The 15,839-nt window shown below is 35.7% G+C and overlaps 1 protein-coding gene across 1 annotated transcript in view; it reads left to right on the forward strand.

The window, feature by feature from the left end:
- Positions 1-15,839, forward strand: part of PLXDC2 (plexin domain containing 2) — a 139,982-nt gene that overhangs the window by 18,419 nt on the left and 105,724 nt on the right. The window contains exons 3-4 of the mRNA XM_018075168.2: positions 3,867-4,013; positions 8,731-8,800. Of these exons, the coding sequence (XP_017930657.1) occupies positions 3,867-4,013; positions 8,731-8,800 (217 nt within the window). The remainder of the gene's footprint in view (positions 1-3,866; positions 4,014-8,730; positions 8,801-15,839) is intronic.

Here is a 15,839-nt window from a genome sequence, read left to right on the forward strand (position 1 = left end):
TTCCTCAGTTATTGCCTTAAAGACAGAGAGCTCAGTAGCTGGCAGAGCTTCTTGTTCAGTAATGTCTGTGGTTTGGATCAAATTGAATCCAGTATTTAGAAGCAAAATATTCATGCAGTTGGATTCAACAAAGGCTCTTATTCCTAAACCTTGTTTGATAATATCCTCCATCTCCTAGAGATTTATAGTACCTTTTCATTTCTCTTAAAGAAAAAATGTGTCGGGAAGAGAATTAAACCTAAAAAGTCCAATGTTTACATATGTGATTTCATCACTGAATCGTGGTGTCTTACTTCATTGAGAGGGAACTTTACTGTTTCATGTCTGTTTCAGTACTACTTTCATAGACATCTTTGGCCAGAATCCCAGTTAATAATCTGAAATAATTTCAGAGGTATAATGTAGTTGTTATTTTTAAATATCACATATAATTACTTTATGTTATCTTGATTGTGACAGATCACCCTAATCTGTTAAGGGACAGCAGTTATTGATGAAATGGTGTTTGGACTGTATTTGGGAGTGTCCATATAAGTAACATATGGAATGGATGTTCAGTATTTGAATTGGATTTGAATTTGACAAATACTGAACACCAAGAATTTAAAAAAGGCTTAAACTTCAGTTGTGCTGAGCTTTTACAAGTAGTGCATGCATTCAGCTTTCCTGAGAAAATTCAATTGTATTTGGAGAAATATGGGAATATAGGCAAGATGTCATCAGAAAATATCCCTTGTGAAAACTGTAAGAAATTAATCTTCTTTACAATATACAGTAAGATGGCAACTCAGCATCAAGGATGGCCTCAGGTTAAAAATAACTTACTTCCCCAAAAGACAATTGTTATGAGAGGTTCTAATAAATATTCCTTTTATACTCACAGAGGTTGCTGACAGTAATCCTCATAGGTGGTGAAAAAAATGTCTGGAAAAATCCTTTGCTGTAATGCTGTACTGTTCAGTAGAATAAAGGTGCTATGTACTTCATACATATGCAGTATTTGGACAGAACTGTACAACTAGAGAAGCAGTGGGAGATTACACTCATATCCATACCTGAAAAACAAAGGAAAAAGAAAAACTTTCTTGAAGTAGTAATGTGTATGTTCTCTACTTGCTGTGAATGATCTTCCTTTCAGTAATGTGCTTCTACATCATTAAAAGACACTGAAAAGTTTGTTTCTCTTCATAAGTGTATTTATATAGAATTCTAGCTATCAGCAGAACTCTACATCTGTACCATATTACTATTAAAATTATTTTCTTAATTCAGTAGTTTACATGCAAATTCATTATAATTTTTGAAGCGTTTTTGCATCTTCTTACGCATGTAGTACCTGTAGGGGATGGAATGCATTATAAGCAGGTACAATGAACCAAACCATGTAAACAGGTCTGACAGAATAAAAACTCGTAGGTATCTAATGATACCAATAAAATCATATTTATGAAAGACTCCAAGAATTCTATTTCCATGGTAATACAATTTAGAAACCATGAAGGCAGTAACTTGGAACACAAGCTTGGATCCTAACTTTACTGAGAGCTCCTGAGCTGCTCAGATCAGCTTCAGTAGTTAGTTGCATGAGCCTTTTTGTAGTCAGATTGTAAATTTTTACAGATAGGATTAAGAAAAATTAGGATGTGAGAGACAAATAATTAATAGTATTTTCATAAAATACACCTGCATGAAGGTATGAAGCTTTTTCGGAGTAAGAGGAATTCTGTCTTCCTTCTAATATCCAAGTAGAAGTGAATTTGTTTCCTTCCAGAAGTATCTAAGGTTATTTAACTTGAATTAAATACTAAATGAGACTTTGGTTTTTATACAGAAAATTTGGTAGACATGAGTAAGTCCTCACACTGACAAAATCTTGAGCTGAAGTCTATAATAAAAGTGTTTGATTTACAAAATGTATGATGAATCTTCTTTGAGCATGGATCAAGATACCATTTAAAGCATTTGTATAGAGCTACCAACTAGGCTCAGCACTAGAACTTTCTAGTTGTGGAGGTGGAGGCTTAGATACTAATAGTTAACTGGAGTAGCATTATTAGTTATGAAAAACTGGAAAATTTAAAAATTTTGCAGAGTTTTGACTATGGTTTAAATATTGCATGTTTATCTGAAACAAACTATTTTAGTAATTATTTCTTCTTTATCTCTGGAGCCCTTTCCTTGAACCTCAAATGCAATTTTTATTTTCTATGGAAATTTTGTCAGAATGATAAATTAAACTGGGAAAATATATCTTTGTTTTCAAAACCTTTTAATTTACTGTACCTCCTTTATACATGACAGTAATAACCATTTCTGTTGACCGTTAAAGGAGGAAAGAACTTCTAAGCTGGCTGGCTTTTGTCATCTTCCTGGCAGTATAGTTTTAATTATGTTTACTTGTGTGACTTACCTAGAGCTGCTGAAGTTGTTAGAAGTTGCTTCAAAGGTGTCACTGAGATTTACTGGGCACATAAAGTACATCCTGGCATAGAAAGTACAGCAGATGATACAGAAAGTGTCAAGGAGAAAGTAACCCGGTTATATCTGCAACAGCTAAAGTAAAATGCATCAGTAATGATGTTAATGTAGGGTGAAATCCAGCTGAAACAGAATTTATGGTCAATATATTTTAAACTAGGACCATAATAGTTTCATCTAGAATATAAGTTCTTATCAAGTATGTCTTCAGCTCAGGATCATGTCACCAGGAATAGATTGTGTATGTTCTGGGGAGTGGGCTGTGGGGAGGGAATGTCAGGTCTGCATGGCAGCATGGTCTGATGAGACGGTAGTCCTGTGCTGCTGGCTGGGAATAAGAGGTACTACAGGAGAGGAACTTCTCCATCACCAGGGTAATTCTAAATTCTAAGTCCACCTCTTCCATTTTCTAGAGTACTGATTATTTTCTAAGTTTACTCTAATTTTAAAACACTATAATTGAGGCCTTGTTTTATTTGCTTTGTCTCAAAGGAGGTGGAAGCAAGGAAGGAACTGACACTAGCATGTACTACTTTTGTAGTATTACTTCAAGCTTTTCAACAGAAAGCTGGCAATGCTGTTGATTTAAATATTTTATGGTTACAACAGCTTGGGATGTGTAAAGGAAGACTGGAAATCTGAGATTTGTTTCATTGCTCATTTCAGGCCATACACTTTTTTTCCCCCTTTCTCTCTTTTAGACGGGAAAGTACAGACCGTCACAGCTACTGGCCTTGACAGAAATTTGCTGTGACATGAGCATAACAGCAACTTCTGTAATTTTAAAGAACATGATAATTAGGAAACTTTCTTCCACAATTATATATGTATTTGTCTCTGAATGGCAAATCTACAGTAAAGCAAACTTTTGGAGATTTAAAATAAAATAGCATTGTAAGCCTATCGCTATCAGAAATTTTTTTGGATATTCTTATAAAGGATAGTCTAGTGAATTATGTTCAGAAATGTTGAAAACCACATTGTTTTTAAGGTGTTAACTGTGAATACTGCTCATTGCTTTGTTAGAGCATGTCCATTATTAAGGAACTTAACTGACCATCTTGCCTCAAAAGCCATCAAACATTTTGCCATAGATTTCACTGATGTGATTACAGGAAGTATATGATTGGGATTTGGGGATAGTGAACATTTTCATCATAATATAAGATGATTGGATGAGGTAACTGCCTTGTCAACTGCTAGTGGTTAGAAGCAGAACTGTTTCTGCAACAATTTCTAATTTGTACATTTTTTCCTTTATTACTGAGTTGCAGTGTACATGTTGCTGCTGCTCCCTGAAGCGACATGACTCAGTATTTCAAGGGACTGTTTTACATAAAACTAATGTGCATCTTCCATATCAATCTGTGTTTTTTCCCCCCTTTCAGGAAGATACAGATCATAATTATTATACTTCAAGGACGTATGGCCCATATGATTCTACCAGCCGGGATTTGTGGGTCAATATAGACCAGATGGAGAAGGACAAAGTAAAGATTCATGGGATCCTTTCCAATACGCATCGGCAAGCTGCAGTAAGTTATCATAGCATTTTCTTCTTTGACTAACATTGATGTTTTCACCAGTGACCCACAGAGTAGTATTACTAAGTATGATGACTACTGTTCACAGAGCTATATCTTTGAATCTTAGTTAAGATGTGAAAGTCTTTACAGTGTTGCTATCAAGTGATTCCAAGTTGCGTTTTTGAATATGCTATAAAAGTCCTTTAGAGATACCTTTACAGATAGATTTAAAATTTTTCTCTGTTCAGGAGGATCACAAGCTATCAAACTACTTGTGTTGCTGAAGTTAAAGGGAATTTTACCACTGAGTTTGATAACAACAGAACTGGGTTCAGGATGAAGTTGAAGTTTAAATCTCCCATGGAATGTATCTGTGTTTTCACTTCTATTTTGCATGAGGTGTCACACTTACTTTTCCTTTTGGGACAACTGAAAAAAAAGGCATGAGAATGTCTTATAGTAATAGAAGTGATGTGATCACAGTTTTAGATTATTGACAAATAAATATCACAGAACATAAACAACAATCATATTTAACTTATTGTAATCATGCTACCTGGTAAAATTGATATGAAAATAATAGGCTTACAAACTTGGAAGTGAAATAGAATACTGTATGATTTAAAATTGTATTCTCAGTTCTCGCCTGTGGATCAAAACTGCATACATAGAAGAGCCAATATCAGTACAAATTAAATACAGAAAATTACAACTCAGAATTGTGGTTCATGAGGATCTTGTTTCATCCATTTGCCAACTTAGCTCCAACAAAAAGTCCTTGGGTTTTGCCGGTTTAAAACAAATTCTAGTGGACACCTTAATTAAAAGCCGTACTGTTTTTAAAGATGCAAATGAGCTTAACAGTTTTAAAGCTGAGAGAAAACCCAAGTTTAATTCATCTTTTCTCTGAGTTTATTTGTTTGCTCCCTGTCACAAGCCAGGTGACTGGCTCAGAGAAATGCAAGAGGTGGCTGGAAGAAATACTGTGATATTTAGCTCAGAATACAAAAAGCAGAATGACATGATAAATCCAGTGCATGTGACTGACAAAGAGTCCAATACAAAAAATATATTCCTCATAGTCAAAAAGACTGTAAGGAGCAAGAGATAATGCAAAAACAGAGGGTTCAGGCAGTTATATGTCTTTGGGGTAGATTTAATAAAACATTGTATTAGTTATTTTCTTAAAAGAATTTGATTCTAATGAGAAAAAAAACCTCAGGGCACCTAAAAGTGAAAATCTTCATTGTCTGCCTTGCCAGCTTCATGTAGATTCCTGGTGCTCTGTGTTAAGGGAGAGAATGGAAATATGCCAAAAAAAAAAAAAGGTATTAAAATATTTACAAATACATATAAAAGGTATAACATCTTTCACTATTAAAAGTAATTTGTGAAAGTGAGATCTAAACATTAATGAAATTCCTTTGAAAAACTTTAACCTGCGTTTAAGAATTAGTGAAGTCAACACCCTTCCACATCTTTGTTGTAAGCAATTTTGTTTCCAGTTGGATCCCTGAAATTATACACCTAAAAATGTCAATTCCAAGGCAGACATTTTAATGAAGTTATTAAATTGAGGTTTAGAATGAGGCAATTTCTTTTTCTTGGTGTGGGATCAGTGTGGAGGAGCATTCAGCATGGTTTAGAACTCTGATAACCATCTCTTTTCATACTTACTCAAATATCTTGGACTGCGAACTTAAGTACCTGTAGCCATGTCTACATACATTTTTAAAGGTCTCTTTTTCAGAGGTTTATGTCCTTCCTGAATGATGAAAAAGTATCAATGAGTCATCCCATCAGGTTTTATATTTCATTTATACATCTATAATTGATTTCTTCTATGCATCTGAGCAAACAACATTCATATGTACTACACAATGAAGTTATTTAACAGAGATGTGCTCTCTATAACTGTACAACTGTAGAGTCATATATTCTGAAATGATCATACATAACTGAGCAGCAATCTCTTCCTTTCCATTCCATAGAGATAAACTTTGTCATTATTCTTTTTTAAAGGCCATTTTGAACATCATTTGTGACTCAGTGATTTACACGCTGATAATTTCTAAACATTATTCTCCAATTTGACAGTAGAATCAGGAGTTAAATTATTATATGTTAAGAATCAGTGAATTCATTTAACAATGTCGGGGATTCTTTGAATGGTAAAACTTTTACGCTTAATTTGTGTGTTTTCCTTCAGTTTGAAATATATAATCCTAAGATTTCCCAGAAGCTGTCAGGTGGTTTTGCTTCTACAGGAAAAGCAATAAAGAGAAGATCCATGAGGTGATTTGATTGTATAAATGGCATAGAAATTGGTTGCAGAAAGTAACACACATATATTAATGGAACAATTAAAATGTCTAACACTACAGGATTTACATCACTAATAGTAAGGATTGTTTCTTAACATATGACCACCATATTCTTAACCATAAAATAAAATTTTAGGAGTGGCTTGGATATTCAGTGTGTTTAGATATCTAGTAGCTGATTACTCAAACACTGAACTAGATACAGGATACCTCATAGTCGAGAAATCAATTCCCTTTTCTCGCAGTCCATTCGATCATTAAGTATGAAGAAAACATTTTTATTTCAGCAGGTTAAAAATTCTGATTTCTTTTCTGAAAAAAAAGGTATACTTTCTAGCAGCAAAAGCGAAAGGACACTTTTAGTGACTATTAGAATATTGTGCTTTAAAACATTCCTTAAATCATGTAGCTTCTTATTACAGTATTATGCTAAACTGTCTACATTAAACATTTTTACATTGTCAGAATTTAAGGCATCCTTTTTCTATTTAAGTCAGTGGGAGACCTGTATCTGGCTTGAGTGGGCAAATAATCAAGTTTTTATTGTAAAAATCTTTATACTAATGTTTGTATTACAACAATTGAGAAGATTGCTAAGGGGACAGTTTTGATTTGAAACAGTTTCATGGTTACTGTGTATTCAGCAAGCTAATGCTACTAGGTAAAATGGAGGGTAGCACACAAAGGAAAGAGGGATGGTTTGGTCAGCAAATTGGTAGTTTTAACAGAGTTCTTGGAAATTATGTTTGGTAGAGCAAGGACAATTTAAATGGACTGCATACACAGACATAGCATACACTGCAGCAGTGAAAACTTTAGGACACGGTAAAAGAACATTTGTTTAAGTTAATTCATTAGTTGTCTTTTGCACATGCCATTTTGATTAGAAATGTTCAGTGGCACATCCATATTTATGTATATACAGAAAAGGTCATTAGAACCCACTCAGTCCAATTAACACAATGCAAATGGATTTTGCATTTTAATTAAAAACAAACAAAAAATGTGCTAATAAATCCTGTCTAAATTCTGTCTTCCACTTAAGTGGAAAGTAAACCTAATTTAAAGTTACTGTAAATCTTCAGCTGCTAATTTCATGCTAAATAAGTCTTTAAACATTTCTGGTGGATGTAAGCATAATTCTTTCTGAGAGAAGAAGTACTCAGATATAATCTGAACATAATAAACCCAGGACAGAAATAATGGTAGGGAAAATAAAAACAAAAAGTGATTTTCTTTTTCCTTTTTTTCCCCTCTTTTTTAAAATGTATGAGCTGTTGTGCTTACTTAAGTGGAGACATCGAAGGACTGAGGGACAGTCACCAACAACCCACCTTCACACTGAGTTTTACTAGAATAATTCCTCCTAAATAAGAAATAATGGGTTTCATGCCTGTTTTCTATCTGGGATTTGGACCATTATGGAAGTGATGTGTTTTTCATGGAATATTATATTTAAACTATGGAAAACCTTACTGGGATTTTAGCATTCCTTTCTACCATAACTACTGATTTATTCAGAGTTTAACCAGATAGCACATGAGGTGATAAGATCAACCACAATATTTAGCGAGCTTTGGGAAAGTAGTGAATAGGTGGAAAAGGAGAAAGCCATAGGTAGAGAGGAAAAATGAGTTTGGATTTGAATGATGCTTTATAGCGAGCTTAGTTGAGAAAAGTCTGTTCCCCAAATTACAGTTCCCTGCTATGAATTCACCTTATAGAGGGTAGTCATCTGTAGGCTTATACAAACAATTTTTTTTTTATTTTTATTTTGCAGTAAGTACCTTATGTAGAGTTTGTTGTTGCTTCTGTTGAATATTTCTTTGTACATCATTTCGTTTCCTAGTTGACAGTACAGAGAGGTTTAGGAACTGGTGTCATATGGGATTAGTGGAGAAATTGCCTTCCAGTGACCAGCCTTCATTAGATAAGCACCCAGGTAGCTGCAGGATGTCAGGGTGAGCACTTGAATCTGAAGGCACATGTGATGGAGGAGCAAATGACCAGCAGCCAAGGTAGGAGGCATCCTGCAAAATGTAGGTATGGCTAAGGTTTAGATATTGATGGCTCCTCTTAAGAAAGAGGTTAAAGCAACTTTTTTTAAGGAAAAACTCTATAAATCTTTATTAATTTTATTCTTATGAATGAGTTACAATGTCTATTCATGTATTTTATTTTCTGAAGTCTTTAATTATGAAGATCTACTGCTTTCAGTTGTTCAAGTGCTACACAGAATTGTTTCCAGTAGCTATTACCAGTTCCGAATTCAAAAAGAATAGCAAGGCTTCAGTGAAAAATAAAAAGCAATGAAACAGATATTTGAAGTGCAGGACTGTTCCATCTTGTTTTCTCTTACCTTTCTGCTCAATATTGATTTTATTTTCTGATGTTCCTTTCAGAGAGTGAATCTGTCCTTTGATTTTCCATTTTACGGTCATTTTCTACGTGAAATTACTGTGGCAACTGGGGGTAAGTGGCTTTCTAACAATTTACTTTGAGTAATATGGGAAGAGTTCCTTGCAGCTTTTTAAAATACTGTTTTTTCCCCTGTATATGTCAAGAGATAAAATGCAGCTTTTATTTAGGAAATCTTCCTGTCCACAAAAAAGAAAGTCACAAAATATCAATATGATGAAAAACCTCCAGGTGTTCAAGATGAACTGTTATAAACCCATCTCACTGTAAGACTTTATAATATTATAAAAATAATTTAACAGACTTTTCTGTTAAATATTTCCCCAGAAATCTTGTGTGTATGTGTGTGTAGGAGTTACACTTGTGGAGAAAGTGCTGGAGCCAAATCAAGGAGGCAGATTTAGGATTTGCCTGTACGAGGGCAGAGGATTTACTATCCAAAGATAAGTGATACTAGAAGTACGCAATTTCTCACCTGTGAGGCAAACTCACTGCAGTGCATTGTCTTGGTGTGGTAAGGCATCTGAAAATGTACCACGGTGTTCCTCTTCTTCTGTGGGGTAAGACAGGAGGTGTGGAATAGCTCAAGCTCCTAGTCTTGCAGCTCTGGGCACTACTGCTGACTTGTGGTTAGGGTTCTCCCTCCCACTGCTGCTGGCTGCTACTTGCACCAGTCTCCTGCACTAGGAACAGTCATTGACTCCTTCTGCTCCCGTCCCTCTCCACCTCCTTGAAAAACAAAGATGAGACCAGAGGATAATGAGATGACATGGAAGACAACAAATGATAAAAAGAAGGAGTAATGGTGAAAAAATGAAAACAGGGAGGTGAAAGACGGCATCATAGAGAGCACACCCACAGCATCCTCTGGTCCTTGAACAGGTCCAGCAAGTTCATGGACTCTGGCTGGTGGTGCTCTGCCTAGAGGTGTGACAGGACAAGCAGGCAGAAATAGGGGCCACTATCATCAGGAGTAATCCTACACTGCCACAGTCAAGGCTTCTTCTCATGCTATGTGTGACCAGCTGGCCAAGATCAGGGGATGTCCATGTCCTACCGGAGTCCTAAATGCAGAAGTTATGACTAAAAGATTAGCAAAGAATTGCAACCAGTGTCTCAACAAGAGTAGGAACTAGAATAGAGGTTTCTGTCATGCTCCCCATCAGGATTTCCATTTTGCTACCAAAGCAAAAGAACGTAAGAGATGGACAGAGGTGAATAAATGCTGATATTAAATGGTTGATTTGCAGAAGAATGATAAAAAAGGATGCAGAGCTATGGGATTACTTCAGTATCAGGGTTTTCTCTTCTTGATCAGCAATGATGTTTTGATGATGATTTTGATCAGAAAAACCATGAACCACTGATTTTGAGACTTGCCTGATTTCCATTCTGCTTTGCTTTTAGTTTCATTTTGGTGCTTGATTGTCAGTGCATAGTTCTGTATTCTGTAGTAGAGGAATCGCATTTGACAGGGTGCCAAAATCAAGTGCATGATCTGTGCAGCATGAAAGAATGGGGTAGGATGGATCCTGCACAGTTAAAGCAGCAGCAGTGGAGACATTGTTCATTCTCTAAATGTCCCCTTATTCGTACTGCTGTACTTTGTTCTTTAAAATTTCACAAAGTTCATTCTTCCTTCAAGTAATTGTTTTTGTGTGGTCACTCTGTTGGGCCTTTCCTTTTAAGGGAAGTCCTGAATTTTTACCACTTTTACCCCTTTCACTAATACGCTGCTGTTACCAGTTTCCCCATCTGACCCCAAAGACTTGGGAGCAAAGTTAAGTTCCTAAGAAGAACTGTGTACTAGTAATTTGTGTGGGAAATGTTGTTTCTTTTGTTTCAGAGTATTTGGGGAATTCAGATGGTTTTGGTCTTGATTTCTTTTTTTAAAAAGCACATAAGCATATAAGAATAGCTACAACTCTACAGTACTCTTTTCTCTTGCTATTAATGGAACACTGGATGATAATTCTGCTTTTATTTTGGTCTACGTTTGGTCTAAGTAAAGTAATATTGCTGTGAATAGATCTATGGATTATTGTCAAGCTAAATAGGACCTTAAAATCAGTCCTTTTAATATACACCACTGCCATTAGCATAGCACTTGTGTCTTCATTGACACTTGCATGATTTTCAACCTCAAACTTAAGCATGAAAAAGAAAGATCTAGTCAGTAATAGCTTTAAAAATATCATCTTGATAAAGCTCAGTAACTGTAAATCATTCTGTCAGTCCAATACAGGATGGAACTTTTTCTACAACTACAAGACCCCCAAACTCATTTAGTGGAAAAAGAAAGGTTTATTTCTGTGCTAACTGTCTGATAAGTGTTTGTTTTGTCTATATTTGCAAATTTTGTTGCTAGGCTAAGCACCACACTTCACCACCAATGCCTTATGATAAAAAGGATAAATACAGTTTTCATGTGCTTTGTATATTGTACAGTCTACTATTTTGTTGTAAGCAGGATTTTACAATGGCATTACTATTATTAGAGAGCTGAAACACCTCCAGAGGTTATTCTGACATCAAAAGAATGGCAGAGTTAATATCTACAGGAATCCCACATGACAGATGTCTACTTCAGGAAGAGCAGGATCTGATTAATTATGCTAATGAAAACACTACAAACTGTTTTTCCTCTAAATGATAAATTAAATAACCTTATTAAAAGGAAAGCTTAGGACAATGGTGCATTAAATCCCTGTCATAATAAAAATGTCTACCCCAATGGTTTCTGCAATCCTTCATGGAGGGTACATTGTGGCATAGTAGGCTTCCCAGGTTACTTAAGATAACTTTGAAACTGCCGATGTAAATGTCAACTTTTTTTTTTCTCGTTAGCTAATATTTATTTCCTCTTTTGAATGGTTTTGATGAGCCGATTGTGTTTAAGAAAAGGAGGAACAAGGAGTGAAAATAAATTAGCTCAAAGGCTTTATTCACTGTTGTCCTTAGATGTATTTGAAAAGGCTATTTAATTCATAACTAGAAGGTAAGGCATCTTATAGTATTATTAACATAATTAGTAATTGCAGCTTTGAGATATGGACATCTGTCTGGCCACATTCCTATAGAGAGATCTCAAAACGTTAGTAATAGTAAATAACACAAGAAAAAGCTGATTTCTGTTTTTTGTGAAGCTTTCTACAGTTTGTACTCCACAGGTGACAAGTATGGTTAATTTTGTAATAAACCACTCGTGAGATAGTGAGTTACATAATGCATTCCAGGGAGCTGAGTATATGAAGTTTGTTTGTTGCCAGTCACTGATACCTGTCATAGACTTCAGTGGCTGTGAAACTGGGAAAACCCTTTTTGTGCTATATCTCTCCAGGCAGTATCATAACACTTCTTAGAAGAGTCCTTGAAGCTCTGTGACCCCACATCCTACTCAACATGCAGCAAATCTTCATCCCTGGTTGTATTAATTTTCCATGCACATAGGAGTAAATCCCACTTGTTTAATCTCCGTGTCTTTTTTTGGTTTGTTCTATCAGTCTCTGTTTTGTAGTGCAGTTTTGTATCAGATACTGTAAATTATTTAGGACTTTCTTTCTTTTATGGCACCTCTCTTTGACATTACATTTCTCTCTTGTATTGCTATGCCTGTAGCAGCATTACAGTGAAGGGTGGTAGACAACCCAGATTATTTTGACCTTTCACTAAACCTTTTGTTTGTTGCCTTGGATTGTTGTGTTTTAACCCCAGTTGGCAGCTAAGCTCCACGCAGCAGCTCGCTCACTCCCCCTACAGTGAGGTAGGGGAGAACTGGAAGAGTAATAGAAAACTCGTGGGTTGAGACAAAGCCAGTTTAATAGGTAAAGCAAAAGGCTACATGCAGAAGCAAAGCAAATGGAGGAATTCATTCACAACTTCCCATGGGTGGGCAGATGTTCAGCCATCCCCAGGAAAGCAGGGCTCCATCAGGTGTAACAGTGACTCTATAAGACAAACACCATCACTCCCAACATCCCCCCCTTCCTTCTTCTTCCTTCAGCTTTGTATACTAAGCCTGACATGATATGGTATTGAACATCCCTTTGGCCAGCAGGGATCAGCTGTCCAAGCTGTGTCACCTCCCAGCTTCTTGTGCACCCACAGTCCACTGTGTCGTTGGATGTGTGAGGGAGCAGGACAGGCCTTGACACTGTGTAAGCACTGCTCAGCAATGAAACATAACAATAACATACAGGGAATTGCAATTAATACATAGAAAAGGTGTTTGGAATATGACCAAAACTCTGTAGAGGTGAAAATAAAACAAAGGTCTTTCTCAAATAGATGTGTAAAACTTGGTGTCATATGGGGTCTAATTCCCCCTTGGAGTCACCTTTAAGTATATGGTGGCTATAACTTTCCTTATTTGACAGATTACTTAGTTCCCTTTAGCTTTCTTTATTTTTTTTCCTAGCAGAGCAACATCTGGAAGTTCCAAAACAGATTAGATAATCTTGCAAGTCAATGTGACCTTTGAGTCAGACAATTATTCAGGAATTATCATTAAAAAGAATGACATGTGTGCATCTCCTAAAAATATCATAGTTTTCTGATAAGTAACTATCAGATTGGGCTCTGTTGTAATTTTGATATAGGTTTTTCAAAGCCCCTTTCTGTCTTTGTCTAGTGAATATTTCTAGACCAATTCAGAATATTGTCATGACTAGAATTTTCTGACATTGAGGTTGTTTGCTTTGAACCATCCATCATGTTTTATTCCCAAAGCCAGTAACTGCTTTGCAAAACAGAAGTCAGTGCAAGTATTAACATGTTTATTATGACTGTACACTTGTATGTTTCACTGGCAAATTCATTACAATTAATTATGATTTCGATAAGGAAAAAATATTTCAGAATTGAAAGAAATTGTTTCTGCTTGAACGTCACTCCTAAAAATGTGGGAGTGATTACTTTCTGTAAACTAAAAATGGAAATTAAGTCTGTGAGCTAAATCCTGAAATCTGGTTAATTTTTCACTCAGTCTTAACTCAGGCAAGAAATTGCTGATTTCTAAGCTGAAAAGGAGAAAGAGATGAAGAGCAGTGGAAGGTTGAAGCTTAGGTTGCACTGGGACATGAACTTGTAGACCTCAGCTAGATGGACTGTACTAGGACAAGAAGATGCTGACAGTTAGGGACAGGATGAGTTAGAGGAAGGGTTTGACTTTGGAGTTGCAGTGTTAAGGAGACAGGAGCCACATGAGGTAAATGAGCTGAAAGAGGTTTATACACTGAAAAGGCAGAGTATTGCTGAATGTGATTTCAATTCACAGAGAGCACTGGATTGTAACAAGGAAATAGTATTATCCCAGAAAAGCTAAAGGAAAAAAAACTGCAGGAGAAATATATGGAAGCAGAAATCAAACTGAAGGTCACTACTATTAGGATAAGTAATAGCCATTTAATAGATTGGCAATTTCAGTAGTAGCTCCCAGTGGGGATGCTGTTGTACTGGTATTGAGGAGCACAGATGACTGGAACAAGAGGGAAAAACAGGTGTGAATAAAAAGATGAAACTTCAAAGTTTCACCTCTTTGGTGCTCTCTGTACTCAAACATGCAGGTAATAATGTGGGAAATGAGTGCATTTCTGCAGGTATGTGAAATTGGAAAGACAAATACTGTAGAAATTACAGAAGATTACAAAGCAAATAATTGTGTCAGACTGCCACGTGGAAAAATATAAAAACAGTATGCTTAACGGTAACCACAGAATTGCTCAGAAAACCACAGAATTGCAGGGGTTTAGATAATAAATTGAACAAGGCTAGAGCAACCACACAGTGATCTTTAATAGGCAAAGATCACTATCTATTCTAGCAGCCTCTGAACATGCCAGTAAATGCCTGGAAATTCCATGAAAAATTCAATTTCAAAGACACATCTTTATAAATTTACCTTATAAATGCTATCAAGAAGTAAGAAGTAAAAAGTAACAGAAAACAAGAGTTTAGTATTTGGTGAAGGAAAGGAAAAGGTAACTGAGTGACATGGATTTTGCTTGATGAAAGGTTAGCTAATTCACAATGAGTCGATCCTTGATAGCGCTGGAAATGACATTGTATAATGAAAGTGCCCAGTCGGAAGTAACTGCTATAAGCTACAAGCATGGGCATAACCTGCAGGCAAATTTACAAGTAAAAATAAATTGGTTATATACAAAGAGTACAATTCATCAAGATGTGCCAATCTATTTCCATATTTGTCAGCCTAAACTCATATACAGTCAGTAGAGTTGTAATCAATACAGTCAGCAGAGTATATGAATGCTGAAGGCAGACATTTAAAGTAGGTTGGATGAATTGCATTCTGTGTCTAATTCTCTCTATATGTCACTGTGTATAAATATAGATACAAAGACAGTCTCATGTGATCAGCTCATATATATGGTATTTACATTTTTAGATTTATAAAGCTTAGTTGACTATTGAGACATTTTGCCAGCTAACATGGAGAAGGCATCAGAAATGCGCACCTACCAAGTGCAACAGCAAATTGCTGAAGTTGAAGCAAGCAGTTGAAATTGTAATATTCTGTATTAAATTCTGGTGAGATAATATTTGATAAATCATCTTTTGGTAGAGGAATATTCCAAATGGAGGAACTGTTTGAAATAATTCTTATGATGGAGATGCTGGATGAGCATTTCTACCACTGTCAATAATAGAAGGACTAACAAGTAAAGAAATAAAAAGACATCCCAGTAGTAAATCCCACTGTAATCAAATTAAAGTTGATCATTTTCTAAAGCTGAGATCAAGAATTCTTTGTATGATTTTTACTCCCTGAGGTCAGATCATATACTTAAAAATATCTGTACTCATGAAAGAGAGAGGTCTTTGTGCATCGAAGATTCACACAACTTTTCATCAAAACTACGTCTTACCCTCTATTGACACAAGATAAAACCACAAGCATTGAATTTTCTGATGAAGCTTGATGTTATTTGAACCTGTGCTGATGAACAGCTGTGAGGTACCTGAGCTTGGTTTCTAAACCCTGACCAGTCAGGATAACAGATTCAAAGTAATCTTTTATTCTCACAAAAAAGAATCATGCATATTTCAGTATCAAACTCTTTGTAAGTGCCCA

Source organism: Manacus vitellinus, unplaced genomic scaffold (genome assembly GCF_001715985.3).
Source record: "Manacus vitellinus isolate BGI_N305 unplaced genomic scaffold, ASM171598v3 scaffold_3_pilon, whole genome shotgun sequence".
Lineage (NCBI taxonomy): Eukaryota > Metazoa > Chordata > Aves > Passeriformes > Pipridae > Manacus > Manacus vitellinus.